The sequence below is a fragment of the Bubalus bubalis genome, chromosome 9, assembly GCF_019923935.1.
Source record: "Bubalus bubalis isolate 160015118507 breed Murrah chromosome 9, NDDB_SH_1, whole genome shotgun sequence".
NCBI lineage: Eukaryota > Metazoa > Chordata > Mammalia > Artiodactyla > Bovidae > Bubalus > Bubalus bubalis.
In genome coordinates this window covers 51,418,898-51,436,741 of record NC_059165.1, presented here as the reverse complement: position 1 = coordinate 51,436,741, position 17,844 = coordinate 51,418,898, and the positions used below count along the sequence as shown (strand labels likewise).

Here is a 17,844-nt window from a genome sequence, read left to right as displayed (position 1 = left end):
GAAACTGGGTGCTCCGTAAAACTTTAATCCAATTTTCTATTGATGGGCTGTGTTCCCTCCCTGTTGTTTGGCCTGAAGCCAAACTGTCGACCCATACCTCTACTGGAGACTCCTGGACACTCACAGGCAAGTCTGGCTCAGTCTCCCACTGTCCTCCAAAGACAAATTCCTTGCAGGTTCTCAGTCCCTTTGCCAGATCCCCAGGTTGGGAGATCTGTTGTGGGTCCTAGAACTTTCTTAACAGTCCAAGAATTTCTTTGGTATAATTGTTCTGCAGTTTGTGGGTTGTCTGCTCTGTGGCCTATGGTGGGGCTAATGGCGACCTCCTCCAAGACAGCTTATGCCACACACTTGGTGACCCAGGTCTGCTGCACACAGAGTCCCATCCCTGCGACAGGCCACTGCTGACCTGTGCTGCCACAGGAGACACTCAAACACTCAAAGGCAGGTCTGGCTCAGTCTCTCTGGGGTCTCTAGGTCCTGGTGCACATGTTTTGTTTGAGCCTTCTGAACACTCTGATGGGTATGGGGTTTGATTCTAAATGTGATTTCACCCCTCCTATCATCTTGTTGGGGCTTCTCCTTTGCCTTTGGACACGGGGTATCTTTTTTTGGTGGGATCCAACATTCTCCCATTGATGGCTGTTCAGCAGCAAGTTGCAATTTTGGAGTTCTCACAGGAGAAGATGAGCGCACGATCCTTCTACTCTGCCATCTTGTTGGTGCTATGAGGGAAGCTCTATCTTTGTAGTCCCTGGCAATCATTAACCTGACTTTTCTCTATAGATTCACTATTCTTGACATTATATTAAAATAGAATCATAAAGTATGTGACCTTTTGTCTATAAGATTATTCCATGCTATAGCATGTATCAGGACCTTATCCTTTGTACTGAATAATATTATATTCTACAGATGTAGTGCATTTAATCATCCATCAGTTGATGACTAGTTGGATTATTTCCAATTTGGGGCCTTTATGTATAAAGCTGCTATGAACATTAATGTCTTTAGTGGATATATGTTTTTTAATTCTCTTGGGTAAATACCTAGGAATGGAACTGTTAAGTCATATGGTAACTCTACATTTAACTTTTTGAGGAATTACCAAAATATTTCACAAAGCAGCTACAACATTTTATAATATATTCCCACCAGCAACTCCCACCTTTCTTTCCCAAAGAAAGGTAATGCCAAAGAATGCTCAAACTACCACACAATTGCACTCATCTCACACGCTAGTAAAGTAATGCTCAAAATTCTCCAAACCAGGCTTCAGCAATATGTGAACTGTGAACTTCCTAATGTTCAAGCTGGTTTTAGAAAAGGCAGAAGAACCAGAGATCAAATTGCCAGCATCCGCTGGATCATGGAAAAAGCAAGAGAGTTCCAGAAAAACATCTATTTCTGCTTTATTGACTATGCCAAAGCCTTTGACTGTGTGGATCACAATACACTGTGGAAAATTCTGAAAGAGATGGGAATGCCAGACCACCTGATCTGCCTCTTGAGAAATTTGTATGCAGGTCAGGAAGCAACAGTTAGAACTGGACATGGAACAACGGGCTGGTTCCAAATAGGAAAAGGAGTTCATCAAGGCTGTATATTGTCACCCTGTTTATTTAACTTATATGCAGAGTACATCATGAGAAACACTGGACTGGAAGAAACACAAGCTGGAATCAAGATTGCCGGGAGAAATATCAATAACCTCAGATATGCAGATGACACCACCCTTATGGCAGAAAGTGAAGAGGAACTCAAAAGCCTCTTGATGAAAGTCAAAGTGGAGAGTGAAAAAGTTGGCTTAAAGCTCAACATTCAGAAAATGAAGATCATGGCATCTGGTCCCACCACTTCATGGGAAATAGATGGGGAAACAGTGGAAACAGTGTCAGACTTTATTTTTCTGGGCTCCAAAATCACTGCAGATGGTGATTGCAGCCATGAAATTAAAAGACGCTTACTCCTTGGAAGGAAAGTTATGACCAACCTAGATAGCATATTCAAAAGCAGAGACATTACTTTGCCAACAAAGGTTCGTCTAGTCAAGGCTATGGTTTTTCCAGTGGTCATGTATGGATGTGAGAGTTGGACTGTGAAGAAGGCTGAGCGCCAAAGAATTGATGCTTTTGAACTGTGGTGTTGGAGAAGACTCTTGAGAGTCCCTTGGACTGCAAGGAGATCCAACCAGTCCATTCTGAAGGAGATCAGCCCTGGGATTTCTTTGGAAGGAATGATGCTAAAGCTGAAACTCCAGTACTTTGGCCACCTCATTCGAAGAGTTGACTCATTGGAAAAGACTCTGATGCTGGGAGGGATTGGGGGCAGGAGGAGAAGGGGACGACAGAGGATGAGATGGCTGGATGGCATCACTGACTTGATGGACACGAGTCTGAGTGAACTCCGGGAGTTGGTGATGGACAGGGAGGCCTAGCGTGCTGCGATTCATGGGGTCAAAAAGAGTCGGACACGACTGAGCGACTGATCTGATCTGATCTGACCAGCAATGTATGAGAGTTCCAACATCTTCACATCCATACCAACAACTTGTCTGTCTGTTTTCTTAATTTTAGTCATCTTAATGGATAGGAAATGGTATCTCTTTTTGGTTTTGATTTGTCTTTACCTAATAAATAATGACAATGAGCATATTTCCACGTTTTGTTTTGGAAAATATCTATTCAAACCCTCTGCTTTGTTTTTAAATAAATTATTCGGTCATTGTAAGCTGCAAATGTAATTTTTTAAAATATACTCTAGATACTATTTCCTTATCAGATATATAATTTGCAACTATTTTCTCCCATTCTGTGGTCTCTCCTTTTAAATGCAAAAGTCTTTAATTTTGATGATATCCAAATTATCTATTTCCTCTTTTGTTTCTTGTAATTTAGTGTCATATCTAAAAAACCATCACCTAATCAAAGGTCACAAAGATGAACACCTATATTTTCTTCTAAGAATTCTATAGTTTTAGCTCTCACATTTATGTATTTCAAGTTAATTTACGTTATTAGTTTTAACATAAAATGAGGTGGGGGTCCAATCTCATTTGTTTTGTATGTGAATATCCAGTTGTCCAAAAGTTTTTAAAAGATTATTTTCTTCACTGAATTGTTTTGTCATTCTAGTCCAAAAATCAATTAAGCATACATATTAGAAGTTATTTTTGAATTCCCAATTCTATTAAACACTGTTTTGATTACTATAAGCTTGCAGTAAAATTTTAAAATGTTTAGTGTGAACCCTCCACCTTTTTTCTTTTTGAAGACTCTTTTAGCTAACTTGTATTTCCCATAAGAATTTTAGGATTAGCTCATCCATTTTCCAAAAAGGGCAGCTTGAGAGACAGCACTGCCATCTTAACAATATTAAAACTTGTTGGATTGGATCATCCAATCTTTGTTGATTGGATCATCAACAAAGGCACTGTTGGCACAGATGGTAAAATTTAAATTAGAGTCTTGAGGTGAAGAGCACACAATAAATTACTTGTTCTATTCTTGCAACAATTATTTCAAAATAAAAAGTTAAAATTTAAAAATGTGTGCTTCCTAACTGCTATGAAAAGCAGGTACTAGTAATCTGATAAAATTGTTCTTACAAGAATTAAAAGTCAAAGCACAGTAGTGACTTCAAAACGTTAACTATCAAGGGAATATGGAAAGGATATGCTATCTACGCTGAGTTTTTAAGTAAATTTTCAAAAAAATCATAAGATTCTATCTCCTCCACCTCTAATATACGCTAAAAACATTTTAGAATTCCTTCAGTTCAGTTCAGTTCAGTTGCTCAGTCGTGTCCAACTCTTTGCGACCCCATGAATCGAAGCACGCCAGGCCACCCTGTCCATCACCAACTGCCAGAGTTCACTCAGACTCATGTCCATCGAGTCAGTGATGCTATCCAGCCATCTCATCCTCTGTTGTCCCCTTCTCCTCCTGCCCCCAATCCCTCCCAGCATCAGAGTCTTTTCCAATGAGTCAACTCTTCGAATGAGGTGGCCAAAGTACTGGAGTTTCAGCTTTAGCATCAGTCCTTCCAAAGAAATCCCAGGGCTGATCTCCTTCAGAATGGACTGGTTGGATCTCCTTGCAGTCCAAGGGACTCTCAAGAGTCTTCTCCAACACCACAGTTCAAAAGCATCAATTCTTTGGCGCTCAGCTTTCTTCACAGTCCAACTCTCACATCCATACATGACCACAGGAAAAATCATAGCCTTGACTAGACGAACCTTTGTTGGCAAAGTAATGTCTCTGCCTTTGAATATGCTATCTAGGTTGGTCATAACTTTTCTTCCAAGGGGTAAGTGTCTTTTAATTTCATGGCTGCAGTCACCATCTGCAGTAATTTTGAAGCCCAAAAAAACAAAGTCTGACACTGTTTCCACTGTTTCCCCATCTATTTCCCATGAAGTGATGGGACCAGATGCCATGATCTTCGTTTTCTGAATGTTGAGTTTTAAGCCAACTTTTTCACTCTCCACTTTGACTTTCATCAAGAGGCTTTTGAGTTCCTCTTCACTTTCTGCCATAAGGGTGGTGTCATCTGCATATCTGAGGGTATTGATATTTCTCCCAGCAATCTTGATTCCAGCTTGTGCTTCTTCCAGCCCAGCATTTCTCATGATGTACTCTGCATAGAAGTTAAATAAGCAGGGTAACAATATACAGCCTTGACGTACTCCTTTTCCTATTTGGAACCAGCCCGTTGTTCCATGTCCAGTTCTAACTGTTGCTTCCTGACCTGCATACAAATTTCTCAAGAGGCAGGTCAAGTGGTCTGGTATTCCCATCTGTTTCAGAATTTTCCACAGTTTATTGTGATCCACACAGTCAAAGGCTTTGGCATAGTCAATAAAGCAGAAATAGATGTTTTTCTGGAACTCTCTTGCTTTTTCGATGATCCAGCAGATGTTGGCAATTTGGTCTCTGGTTCTTCTGCCTTTTCTAAAACCAGCTTGAACATCTGGAAGTTCACGGTTCATGTATTGCTGAAGCCTGGTTTGGAGAATTTTGAGCATTACTTTACTAGTGTGTGAGATGAGTGCAATTGTGCAGAAATCTCAATTTCATAGTGACATTTTAAGTCGTTTTTCAGTGTAAATCAGAGTTGCCTAAAAGATCTTGTTTAAATAAGAAGAAAGGACTGCCATTGCTTTGAAAGAGATTTCTGAGATATTCAAGGGACTTTCCGTCCAGGATTTCCTGGTTCCCAGATTCTGCAACATTATTCTTCCCAGAGGTGAACACTTAACACATATGCGCACACTAATAAGCTCCAAACTGGTGACAACCTTCATCAGAGGCAGAGTAAGTATAAGAAACTGGATGCACATCACTCTCCTCTTTCACCCTCATTAACAGGATGTATATACGTGCTTTACAATCTCATTTGAAAATCATAATCAGCTTGTGCTATGGTGCCATGATTAACTGTATTCTGAAAGCTTGTTAAAGAAAAGTTATTTGACACTTGTTAAAATGGTAAGGAAAGCATTATTCAAGGTATAGTCTAGAATATCCCTACTGTAATAAGCCTATGGCAATGGGGAAAAGATTGGGCTTAACTCTAAATACAGCAAATGGATATTTTAGCCAAAGAGCTGGGTTAAGTACTCAGTAGATGGAAAATTACTAATAAGAGATACTAAGGGGATTCTTGTTAAAGTCAGGCCAAGGACTTATATATTAAAAGTGGGGTATGAAAAACTTGATCAAATATAAATGGTGATCAGATATCAAAAGTAGGGAGATGACCGAGAAGAATTCTATGCTAAGACATGCCTGGAAAGGCCAAAGACATGAAGTAGAGGGGAGGCCGAGAGAAGGGAGGTGTAGGGAAGTCAAGGTCCATTTGACAAGAGAACTCAGAGAAGCCTAACTCAAGATTGATAAAGAAGAGAATCTTTGTCAAGCTACAATGAAAACACTGGCAATAGTTTCTCATTATTCATGGTATACCCAAGTTGTATTATAGTCTCTAAGACAGAGTGAATCTTCATTAATAATCACTGACTAAGCAAATGAAAATAAAGAAACTAAGGCTTCTACGAGTTCAATAATTTGCACAAGGTCACACAGGGAATGGTGGAAAGTGAAAGTGAAAGTGAAAGTGAAGTCACTCAGTCGTGTCCGACTCTTTGGGACCCCATGGACTGTAGCCTACCAGGCTCCACCATCCATGGGATTTTCCAGGCAAGAATACTGGAGTGGGTTCCCATTTCCTTCTCCAGGGGATCTTCCCAACTGAGGGACTGAACCTGGGTCTCCGGCATTGTAGGCAGACACTTTACTGTCTGAGCCACCAGGGAAGTCAGGAATGGTGGAGGTGGCAATGAATTCATATAACATTATGATGCCTGCCCTCCAAACCATCTCAGCACAGTTTCCAGTTGTTTTATCCTTCTGAAGGGAAACAAATATGAATTTTAGTCTCTCAGCCCTTGGCACTACCTCCATTAGTGGTATAGACCATGTCTTCCAACTCTTATCTACCAAAACTGCAAGAATTGCTTCTGAGGTCTTCTCACAGGGGCACTTTATTCAAAAACGGCACATTCCAAAAAGTCTTCTTGTAGCCTTTATCAAAGACTTCAAGTGAAGCATGGTTTGATGAAAGCACAATTAAGCTTATTTAAATCATGATTAAATCACTGGTGGCTTATCTATTGAAAGTTATTTTATTAACAGGGCTTCCCTCACAGTTCAATTGGTAAAGAATCAGCCTGCAATCACCAAGAGACCCAGGTTCAATTCCTGGGTCAAGAAGATCCCATGGAGAAGGAAATGGCAACCTACTCCAGTATTCTTGCCTGGAGAATCCCATAGACAGAAGAATCTGGAAGTCTACAGTTCATGAGTTTGCAAGAGTTGGACATGACTTAGCAACTAAACCACCATCACTGTGTAACTACATGCCAGGGCAAGTTAACATCTCATTTTTGAACCATCAGCCTGCATTTGGGGACCAGATAATCATGGCCAGAGTTTCAGGGACAGTCTAGCTACTGCATCCACTAGCTCTGTTCTTTGCTACGATCGTTCTATACCTCTTTATTATTGGCTCTGGGGAAATCCTCCTCCTAAGGGCTCTTGATAAAGAAGCTTTCACCAGAGATCTGATGGGTAAATGAGGTGTGAGTGCTCACCAGCTGTACCCATTATATCATCTTCCCAAAATGGGATTTGGGGGGAAAATTACCCTCTTCCTAAAAGTCAGGAATTATTGCCTGTTTGTGCTGAATCAAGACTTGGATGCTGATACCATTTCTCTGTTCCCAGTCTGGGGTCTCAACTGCCAACATTTCCCCCTTCGGGTCTAGAGGAGAGAAGAGGAAAGAGGGGAACCTGAGAAAATGTTAAAACCTATAAAGCTGCCATACTGATGACTCTTCCTAGAAAAAGCAGTACATCAAAGAATATGTAGTAAACCCAGTGAAATTACTTAACTTCCTTGTGACTTCATTCCCTCATCTGTAGAACAAAGAAAATGGTAGTTACTATCTGTTATGAAGATCAAACTGTGTAACAGATGTAAAAGCACACAAACTTAAAGAGGTGAGGAAACAATGCCAACTTTATTGGGTCCTATGATCTATTAAAATGTCATATATAATCATCTGTCTTTCACAACAAAAAAAGTCCCTCTTTAGCAGATGTTTCTGCCCTCTTCCCAGGCTTGTTTCTGGAAATAGCTATTTCACAACTGAGACAGAACTCTTGACAATATATAAGGCAGAACCCATCTGGGCTGTGCAGACACCAGAAAGTCACTTCTTTTTCCTCCACTGGACTGCCCTTGGCCACCTCAGCAGCATGAGAACAACAGCCTTTGTCCCGCTCTCAGCCCTGGTGCTTGCAACCATCCTCAGTGAGTACCTCCCTCATAACCCTGCCCCTGCCCTGATATTGAGAGTTCATGTTATCTTCTCTCCATATAATTCTGAGATATATACAACACATATAATAAAGGAAAATTTTTGAAATGCACTTTTTTGTTTGTATCAATAAATGACCAAATTATAACATCAGGGTGCAAGTGGACCTAAATGGTCAACCAAGGTCAAATTGCTATCCATATAAACATTTAATATAACTTCTTTGAGAAATGTCTATCCAATGTATCCTTGGACTTAATATCACTTTTTATTGGGATCTCATTTAATCATAAAACAATTCAATCCAAGACTGGAAATCTATAGTTTGGCAGCATGAACTACTGTTCTTCTTCTTCCATTATTGAGTTGAAATCTGCCTCCCTAGAATTTTCAATTGCTAGTCCAATTTCTGCCTCTAGGCTTGTTACATAACAGCAGACACTTCCAAAATATAAAACTTATGGATTTTTTTTCCTAAGTTCAGAATATGAAGTAGGAAAGAACAGCACAAACTCATTATTAAAATAGTTTTATCATCTTTTGGGCTACACTCTAAACCCACTTTGAAAAAGAAAATGAAAAGTTTTGTGTGAAGAGCTTCAACCTTTAATATTATGCTATACAGCTTTGAAGTGAATCTTATATTTTGATGACAGTCTGAGAGCTGAAACAAATCAAAGATTAGTTTTCTAATAAGATTAATGCTTCCAGAGTTTAAATTTCTTTGTCTTTATCTTACATATGTAGACTGTGTCAAACACCATGAACAGGTCTGTATGCCCATCTTGACATGAAAGTACTACTTTTGTATAATTTTAAAGGCCAGTATCAGTAAAGAAATACTCAACACTATATATTAATTAAATTTCTACATGTTTAAAGGTTTATTTTTTAAGTTTAAAAAATTGTTTCTTTTAAAAACTGTAGGTAGACCTTTCTAACATGGAAGGGGCAGAACAGAGTGGTTAGACACCTAGCATGAGAGTGAATAGGTGCTGATTAAATTCTAGCTGTTTGATAGTGTGCCCATGGGAAACAATACTTGCCTCATATTTCACAATAGTGTGAAATTTAAAGCTGTAATATTTAAAAAGGGCTTAGCACAGTACCTGACACATAGTAAATCTCAGGAAGGACAAGTCATGACTTAAAATGTTCAAATGGGTCACATACATCTTTGTTCTCTGTCTTAAAGAATGAAGATTTTAACTTAACCTTTTTTTCATTACTCATTAAATAATGACTACTGTTGAGACAATCTAGGTGTGGTAGTAAAAACTTAAGCTAGCTACCAGGCAATTTGGGTTTTAGACTAGCTCTACTGCTTTCTAGCTGCATGACCCTTTGGCCCAGGCAGTCCCTTCCACTTCTTTGAGTCAAAAATTTAGGTTTCCCTGTTAAAGAAAATAAGACATTAAAACTGTAAATTTTGGAGTCAGGACTGAGTTCAAACCATCCTTCATGATTTTTTAGATGTGTGAGAATGAAAAGGTTCAGTTCAGTTCAGTTCAGTTCAGTCGCGCAGTCGTGTCCGACTCTTTGCAACCCCATGAATTGCAGCATGCCAGGCCTCCCTGTCCATCACCAACTCCTGGACTTCTCTCAAATTCATGTCCATCGAGTCAGTGATGCCATCCAGCCATCTCATCCTCTGTCTCCCCTTCTCCTCCTGTCCCCAATCGTCCCAGCATCAGAGTCTTTTCCAATGACTCAACTCTTCGCATCAGGTGGTCAAAGTATTGGAGTTTCAGCTTTAGCATCAGTCCTTCCAATGAACACCCAGGACTAATCTCCTTTAGAATGGACTGGTTGGATCTCCTTGCAGTCCAAGGGACTCTCAAGAGTCTTCTCCAACACCATAGTTCAAAAGCATCAATTCTTTGGCACTCAGCTGGTTGTTGATAGTTCTTCACAGTCCAACTCTCTCATATATGACTACTGGAAAAACCATAGCCTTGACTAGACGCACCTTTGTTGGCAAAGTAATGTCTCTGCTTTTTAATGTATCTAGGTTGGTCATAACTTTCCTTCCAAGGAGTTTTTTAATTCCTTGGCTGAAATCACCATCTACAGTGAGTTTGCAGCCCCAAAAATAAAGTCTGACACTGTTTCCACTGTTTCCCCATCTATTTCCCATGAAGTGATGGGACCAGATGCCATGATCTTCATTTTCTGAATGTTGAGCTTTAAGCCAACTTTTTCACTCTCCTCTTTCACTTTCATTAAGAGGCTTTTGAGTTTCTCTTCACTTTCTGCCGTAAGGGTGGTGTCATCTGCATATCTGAGGTTATTGATATTTCTCCCGGCAATCTTGATTCCAGCTTGTGTTTCTTCCAGCCCAGCAATTCTCATGATGTACTCTGCATAGAAGTTAAATGAGCAGAGTGACAATATACAGCCTTGACGTACTCCTTTTTCTATTTGGAACCAGTCTGTTGTTCCATGTCCAGTTCTAACTGTTGTTTCCTGACCTGCATATAGGTTTCTCAAGAGGCAGATCAGGTGTTCTGGTATTCCCATCTCTTTCAGAATTTTCCACAGTTTATTGCGATCCATAAAGTTAAAGGCCTTGGCATAGTCAATAAAGCAGAAATAGATGTTTTTCTGGAACTCTCTTGCTTTTTCAATGATCCAGCGGATGTTGGCAATTTGATCTCTGGTTCCTCTGCCTTTTCTAAAACCAGCTTGAACATCTGGAAGTTCACGGTTCACGTACTGCTGAAGCCTGGCTTGGAGAATTTTGAGCATTACTTTACTAGTGTGTGAGATGAGTGCAATTGTGTGGTAGTTTGAGCATTCCTTGGCATTGCCTTTCTTTGGGATTGGAATGAAAACTGACCTTTTCCAGTCCTGTGGTCACTGCTGAGTTTTTCAAATTTGCTGGCATGTTGAGTGCAGCCCTTTCACAGCATCATCTTTCATCAGGATTTGACATAGCTCAACTGGAATTCTATCACCTCCACTAGCTTTGTTTGTAGTGATGCTTTCTAAGGCCCACTTGACTTCACATTCCAGGATGTCTGGCTCTAGGTGAGTGATCACACCATCGTGATTATCTGGGTTGTGAAGATCTTTTTTGTATAGTTCTTCTGCGTATTCTTGCCACCTCTTCTTAATATCTTCTGCTTCTCTTAGGTCCATACCATTTCTGTCTTTTATTGAGCCCATCTTTGCATGAAATGTTCCCTTGGTATCTCTAATTTTCTTGAAGAGATCTCTAGTCTTTCCCATTCTGCTGTTTTCCTCTATTTCTTCACATTGATCGCTGAGGAAGGCTTTCTTATCTCTCCTTGCTATTCTTTGGAACTCTGCATTCAGATGCTTATATCTTTCCTTTTCTCCTTTGCTTTTTGCTTCTCTTCTTTTCACAGCTATTTGTAAGGCCTCCCCAGACAGCCATTTTGCTTTTTTGTGTTTCTTTTCCATGGGGATGGTCTTGATCCCTGTCTCCTGTACAATGTCATGAACCTCAGTCCATAGTTCATCAGGCACTAAAGGTTAATTAATATTAAACCTTAGGAGTTTCCTGCTTACACTACATATTATATAAATTCTGGCACTGTGGTTTGAACAGGCAAGAAGTGAAATCATGCTGGCATATACTTGACATCAGTTCAGTTCAGTTCAGTCGCTCAGTCGTGTCCAACTCTTTGTAACCCATGGACTGCAGCATGCCAGGCCTCACTGTCCATCACCAACTCTCAGAGCTTATGCAAATTCATGTCCATTGAGTTAGTGATGCCATCCAACCATCTCATCCTCTGTTATCGTCTTCTCCTCCTGCCTTCAATCTTTCCCAGCATCAGGGTCTTTTCAAATGAGTCAGTTCTTCACAACAGGTAGCCAAAGTATTAGAGTTTCAGCTTCAGTATCAGTTCTTCCAATGAATATTCAGGACTGATTTCCTTTAGGATAGACTGGTTGGATCACCTTGCAGTCCAAGGGACTCTCAAGAGTCTTCTCCAACACCACAGTTCAAAAGCATCAATTTTTTGGCACTCAGCTTTCTTTATAGTCCAACTCTCACATCCATACATGACTACTGGAAAAACCATAGTTTTGACTAGATGAACCTTTGTCGGCAAAGTAATCTCTGTCCTTTTTAATATGCTGTCTAGATTGGTCATAGCTTTTCTTCCAAGGAGCAAGTGTCTTTTAATTTCATGGCTGCAGTCATCATCTGCAGTGATTTTGGAGCTCAGAAAAATAAAGTCTATCACTGTTTCCACTGTTTCCCCATCTATTTGCCATGAAGTGCTGGGATTGAATGCCATGATCTTAGTTTTCTGAATGTTGAGCTTTAAGCTAACTTTTTCACTCTCCACTTTCACTTTCATCAAGAGGCTCTTTAGTTCTTCACTTTCTGTCATAAGGTGGTGTCATCTGCATATCTGAGGGTACTGATATTTCTCCCAGCAATCTTGATTCCAGCTCGTGCTTCATCCAGCCCAGCATTTCTCATGATATACTCTGCATAGAAGTTAAATAAGCAGGGTGACAATATACAGCCTTGATTCACTCCTTTCCCAATTTGGAACCAGTCTGTTGTTTCATGTACAGTTTTAACTGTTGCTTCCTGACCTGCGTAGATTTCTCAGGAGGCAGGTCAGGTGGTCAGGTATTCCCATCGCTTGAAGAATTTTCTCGAGTTTCTTGTGGTCCACACAGTCAAAGGCTTTGGCATAGTCAGTAAAGCAGAAGTAGATTTTTTTTGGAACTCTCTTGCTTTTTCAATGATCCAGCAGATGTTGGCAATTTGATCTCTGGTTCCTCTACCTTTTCTAAAACCATCTGGAACATCTGGAAGTTCACAGCTCACGTACTGCTGAAGCCTGGCTTGGAGAATTTTGAGCATTTACACTAGTAAAGCATTGCTTTACTAGTGTGTGAGATGAGTACAATTGTGTGGTAGTTTGAGCATTCTTTGGCATTGCCTTTCTTTGGGATTGGAATGAAAACTGACCTTTTCCAGTCCTGTGGCCACTGATGAGTTTTCCAAATTTGCTGGCATATTGTGTGCAGCTCTTTCACAGCATCATCTTCAGGATTTGAAATAGCTCAACTGGAATTCCATCACCTCCACTAGCTTTGTTCATAGTGATGCTTCCTAAGGCCCATTTGACTTTGCATTCCAGGATGTCTGGCTCTAGGTGAGTGATCATACCATCATGATTATCTGGGTCATGAAGATCTTTTTTGTATAGTTCTTCTGTGTATTCTTGTCACCTCTTCTTAATATCTTCTGCTTCTCTTAGGTCCATACCATTTCTGTCCTTTATCAAGCCCATCTTTGCATGAAATGTTCCCTTGGTATCTCTGATTTTCTTGAAGAGATCTCTAGTCTTTCCCATTCTGTTGTTTTCCTCTATTTCTTTGCACTGTTCGCTGAGGAAGGCTTTCTTACCTCTCCTTGCTATTCTTTGGAACTCTGCATTCAAATGGCTATATCTTTCCTTTTCTCCTTTGCCTTTCATGTCTCTTCTTTCCTCAGCTATTTGTCCTCAGACAATCATTTGCCTTTTTGCATTTCTTTTTCTTGGGGATGGTCTTGATCCCTGCCTCCTGTACAATGTCATGAACCTCTGTCAATAGTTCTTCAGGCACTGTTTATCAGATTTAATCCCTTAAATCTATTTGTCATTTCCACCGTATAAGTGCGAGGGATTTGATTCAGGTCATACCTGAATGTTCTAGTGGTTTTCTCTACTTTCTTCAATTTAAGTCTGAATTTGGCAATAAGGAGTTCAGGATCTGAGCCACAGTCAGCTCCCGCTCTTGTTTTTGCTGACTGTATAGAACTTCTCCATCTTTGGCTGCAAAGAATATAATCAATCTGATTTCGGTATTGACAATCTAGTGATGTACATGTGTAGAGTCATCTCTTGTGTTGTTGGAAGACGGTGTTGGCTATGACCAGTGTGTTCTCTTGGCAAAACTGTTAGCCTTTCCCTGCTTAATTTTGTACTCCAAGGCCAAATTTTCCTGTTACTCCAGGTATATCTTGACTTCTTACTTTTGCATTCCAGTCCCTTGTAATGAAAAGGAAATTTGTTTTTGTCCTGGGACAAACCACAGGCAACCATACCTGACATGGGGCACTGCAGTTCCATTTTCCACCAAGCTGTACTAGCCTCTGAAGTCCTCTCCCATCATGTCATGCTTAGTAATCTTTGTATTGGCAGCTCTCAGCTCAGCTCTAAAATTTAGAAGGTTCATAAAGTATAGTTCATAAAATATAGAAGGTTCATAAACTGAAGGATTGGATGAATTAATGAAACATATCTGAAGGGGAACATGAATTTAAGCATATTTTGAGTTATCCAAGTGGAGATACTCAAACATTAGAAAAATATCATGTCTGCAAGTGAACTTATTTTTGAAACCAAATCAGAGTCACAGACATAGAGAACAGACAGGTTTCCAGGGGTGGGGGGCAGATTACTAGATGCAAACTAATATATATAGAATGAGTATACAATAAGGTCTTACTGTACACTACAGGGAACTATATTCAATGTCTATATAACTTAAAGTTTGCTGTATACCAGAAACTAACACAACATTTCAAATTGTAAATCAGCTATACTTCAATAAAAATAAATTTAAAAAAAAGAAAAATATGATGTCTGAAACTCTGGAACAGAAGGAGCTGGAAATATAGAGTCTTTCGTAAAGAACTGGAGTTAGTGTAGAATTGGAAGTAAAGCCACAGAACAAAATTAAGAGCTATCATGAATTCACTACCATGCCATGTACTGCTAAGTATTTCATACATATCTTCTCAGTTATGTATGTTTTACTTTAATATTACAATACAGTTATTATTGCCTTCATTTTGCAGATAAATAAATTAAGGCTTAGAGAGGAAAAATAATTGTCCCAGGGTTATATAGTCAGGATTTGAATTCCAACATGTTTGACTTTAATGTCCACACTCCACAATTTGCTCAAAGATGAAAAACCTAGAAAATTCTTTCTTGGTAATTGCCTACTTGCTCCTGCAGGCAACTTATCACCTTGGCTTTGGCTCCAGAAACTGAGATTAGTGGATCTCAACTACAATGTTAAAATACATCCGTTTGCCTATGTGCTAGTGAAGTGTATATCAAGTACCTTGTTACCAATAATTAATGGCAAATGTTGCCATGATACAGTAGTTCTTATAACTATAGTAGTTATCATAATATATCTCATACTTACATTCAGGCAGAACTTTTGAAGTGAAAGAAAGAAGTAGCAAACTGTACTACCTGAGATATGTAGAAAACTGATCCCACGGGCATGGCTGTACTTGTGAATATGCTATATGTGTTAAGAACGGATGCATCAACCAGTATGGTGGAAAATATTCTATTTTAAAATAAATAATGATTCAGTTACCAGTTATTATAAAGAAGTTTATCATGAGTGATTATATATATGATATAAATTTTTTTTTTACTTACTGTATCTTGGGGTTAGATGAGAATAGACAATTGGAATAAGACACAAATGCACTGAGAGCTTTCTGAACTTGCTTGGAAAATCCTAAATCCTGAGAATAAAAATTTTGCTTAAGGAATTCAAGGCTTTTTATATGTATTTCCAGACTGACTGTAGTAAATATAAAATGTTACCATCAGAAGAAAGATTTTGTTATGAAATATATGCACCAATTTGTGGATCTGATGACAAAACTTATGACAATGATTGCTACTTTTGTTATGAAGTTGAGTAAGTATTGAAATCGTTTCCTACATTTACGGGTTAATAATTACGTGTTAAGACAAATGTACTTGAAACAGAAGGAGTTGTTTATGGTATAGAATATGTGAATCATCTCATGCTGACTCTGATGAATAGAATTCTCATAATTTACAGGATTTGGGCGTCACTGGTATTACTGTGTCACTACATATTGGCAGTAAGAGTAGAGAACCTTAGAAGGAAGGAATCTTGGAAAGAAATTTAAAGGTCCTCCAGTTCAATTTCCACCTATTAATCTATTGCTTAAACTGTTCCCATGAAAAATTCACCAGTTTGGCTCTCAGTCAATGCTTTGTTTATTTTCAGGGAAAAAGAAATATCCCTCCATCTAGGCATGCCAGTCCACAACTGCTAGGATGAGCTGTGTTTATTGTTCAGCTTCAACAACTAAGTCTGGATATGTTAGAGCTCCTTAACGAGAAAAACCTAAAGAACTTGTTCTGAGTATGATTTCTAAAAAAAAAAAAAAAGTATGCTGGAAGTATAATAAACTTAAATTTAGAAAATCACATAACCAAAAGCAGTTTAAAGATTACAAAGTAATCATCCAAAAGATACATTAGTATCAGCTCAAAATGCACGAAATGATGACTAATATACTAGAGTGTATTTAAAAACTTACAGTTCCCTTTAAGTACTTTTAAAACAAACATGAATGAAAACTAGCATCTAGTATATATGGCATATTGCTCTGATTCTGTTTTATTAAGAAAAAATTATGAACTCTTATAAAAAAGCCTTACATGTATCTTCTTTAAATAAAAAATCCATTAAAATATATTTTTAGGGACATAAACTGACTGTGATGTATTATGAGCCTCATCCTTATGTAATCAGCACCAGCTGCTAAAAAATCCCTAAACTGCTGTCACTCCTTTTAAAAGCATCAATAAATGGAGAGACTTGGCTACATTTTGAGGGGCTCACTGGTGAAATGTGGATGCTAATGAAATGCCTATGGCCTCAGCATTTCTCATTTGTTGCTATTTTTGTCTCCACAGGAAAACTAACAACAAACTTAAATTTGTACACTTTGGAAAATGTTGAATCTGTCTTATGATTACAAACACAAGAGACACATTTCTTCTCCCATACAATCTATACCATATTACCTAATCTTGTCACTGTTATGTCTTGATTTGCTTGTAAAATAAAGAAAGAGAAATAAATATATGTCTGACTTTTTGTTTAGGAGTTGGATCTTCTAGATTTGTTTCACTTTTGTGTAATCTCTATAAGACAACTTTAGGGCCACATCCTGGGGGAAAGGGGCCAATTAAGACTAGTAGTACCCACTCCAGTGTGCTTGCCTGGAGAATCCCAGGGACGGGGAAGCCTGGTGGGCTACCGTCTATGGGGTCGCACAGAGTCGGACATGACTGAAGCAACTTAGCAGCAGCAACAGCAGCAGTGATGCTGAAGCTCCAATATTTTGGCCACCTGATGCGAAGAGCTGACTCACTGGAAAAGACCCTGATGCTGGGAAAGATTGAAGGCAGGAGGAGAAGGGGATGACAGAGGATGAGATGGTTGGATGGCATCCTGAGTCAATGGACATGAGTTTGAGCAAACGCTGGGAGACGGTGAAGGACAGGGAAGTCTGGCATGCTGCAATCCATGGGATCGCAGAGTCAGACATGACTGAGAGACTGAATGGCAACAAATACTCCAATAAAAATTAAAGAATAAAATAAAAATAAAGAATGCCAGTCCACACTGCCCCCCACAACTAAGCATAACAACAATATTAAATTAAAATCAGCATGTTGTTATTTTGCTCTGTTGCTCAGTCATGTCAGACTGAACAACAACAAAGTAGGAACCAGAAAAATCAAAGGAGCTAAAGCTGGTGCCTTCTCTTGCCCAGGCCAGGAAAACATTCTCTGTGCATAACTTAGTTCTGGCCTATTCCTGAAAAATTCCTGAACACATAAAGAGGGAGACTTCAAGCACAACAATCAGGAAATACTGTTTTGCTATATGTCTCTTGTGTTTAAGACACTGAAAGCAAACCTGGGTTGAGACTGCTACTTCTTCCCAGAGAATATGTCTGTAAAACATTTCAAGTAAATACAGCCAGGAAAGTTGTGCAAGTTCCCATGAATTAGTTGATGTCTCCCATGTTTTTCTTTCTTTAAAGTCTGATCTCAGGTCTAGGACCTGAAACTTTAAATCCTACTAATACATTATGTATCCCCAAAATTATATTATTATTT

At 39.1% G+C, this 17,844-nt stretch overlaps 1 protein-coding gene across 1 annotated transcript; it reads left to right on the top strand.

The window, feature by feature from the left end:
• Positions 1-5,264: 5,264 nt before the first annotated feature.
• Positions 5,265-16,839, top strand: SPINK9 (serine peptidase inhibitor Kazal type 9). Its single transcript, XM_044948709.2, has 4 exons — positions 5,265-5,315; positions 7,852-7,875; positions 15,471-15,595; positions 16,630-16,839. The coding sequence occupies exons 1-4, from the start codon at positions 5,265-5,267 to the stop codon at positions 16,673-16,675; spliced, it is 246 nt and encodes an 81-aa protein (XP_044804644.2). The 3' UTR covers positions 16,676-16,839.
• The last annotated feature ends 1,005 nt before the right edge of the window (positions 16,840-17,844 follow it).

Excerpts from the sequence above, each read along its gene's own strand:
- SPINK9 (XM_044948709.2), top strand. The coding sequence starts at position 5,265 with ATGCGCACACTAATAAGCTCCAAACTGGTGACAACCTTCATCAGAGGC. Across the intron at positions 5,316-7,851 it reads CAACCTTCATCAGAGGCAGA|CCCTGGTGCTTGCAACCATC; the intron begins GTAAGTATAAGA and ends TCCCGCTCTCAG. Across the intron at positions 7,876-15,470 it reads GGTGCTTGCAACCATCCTCA|ACTGACTGTAGTAAATATAA; the intron begins GTGAGTACCTCC and ends ATGTATTTCCAG.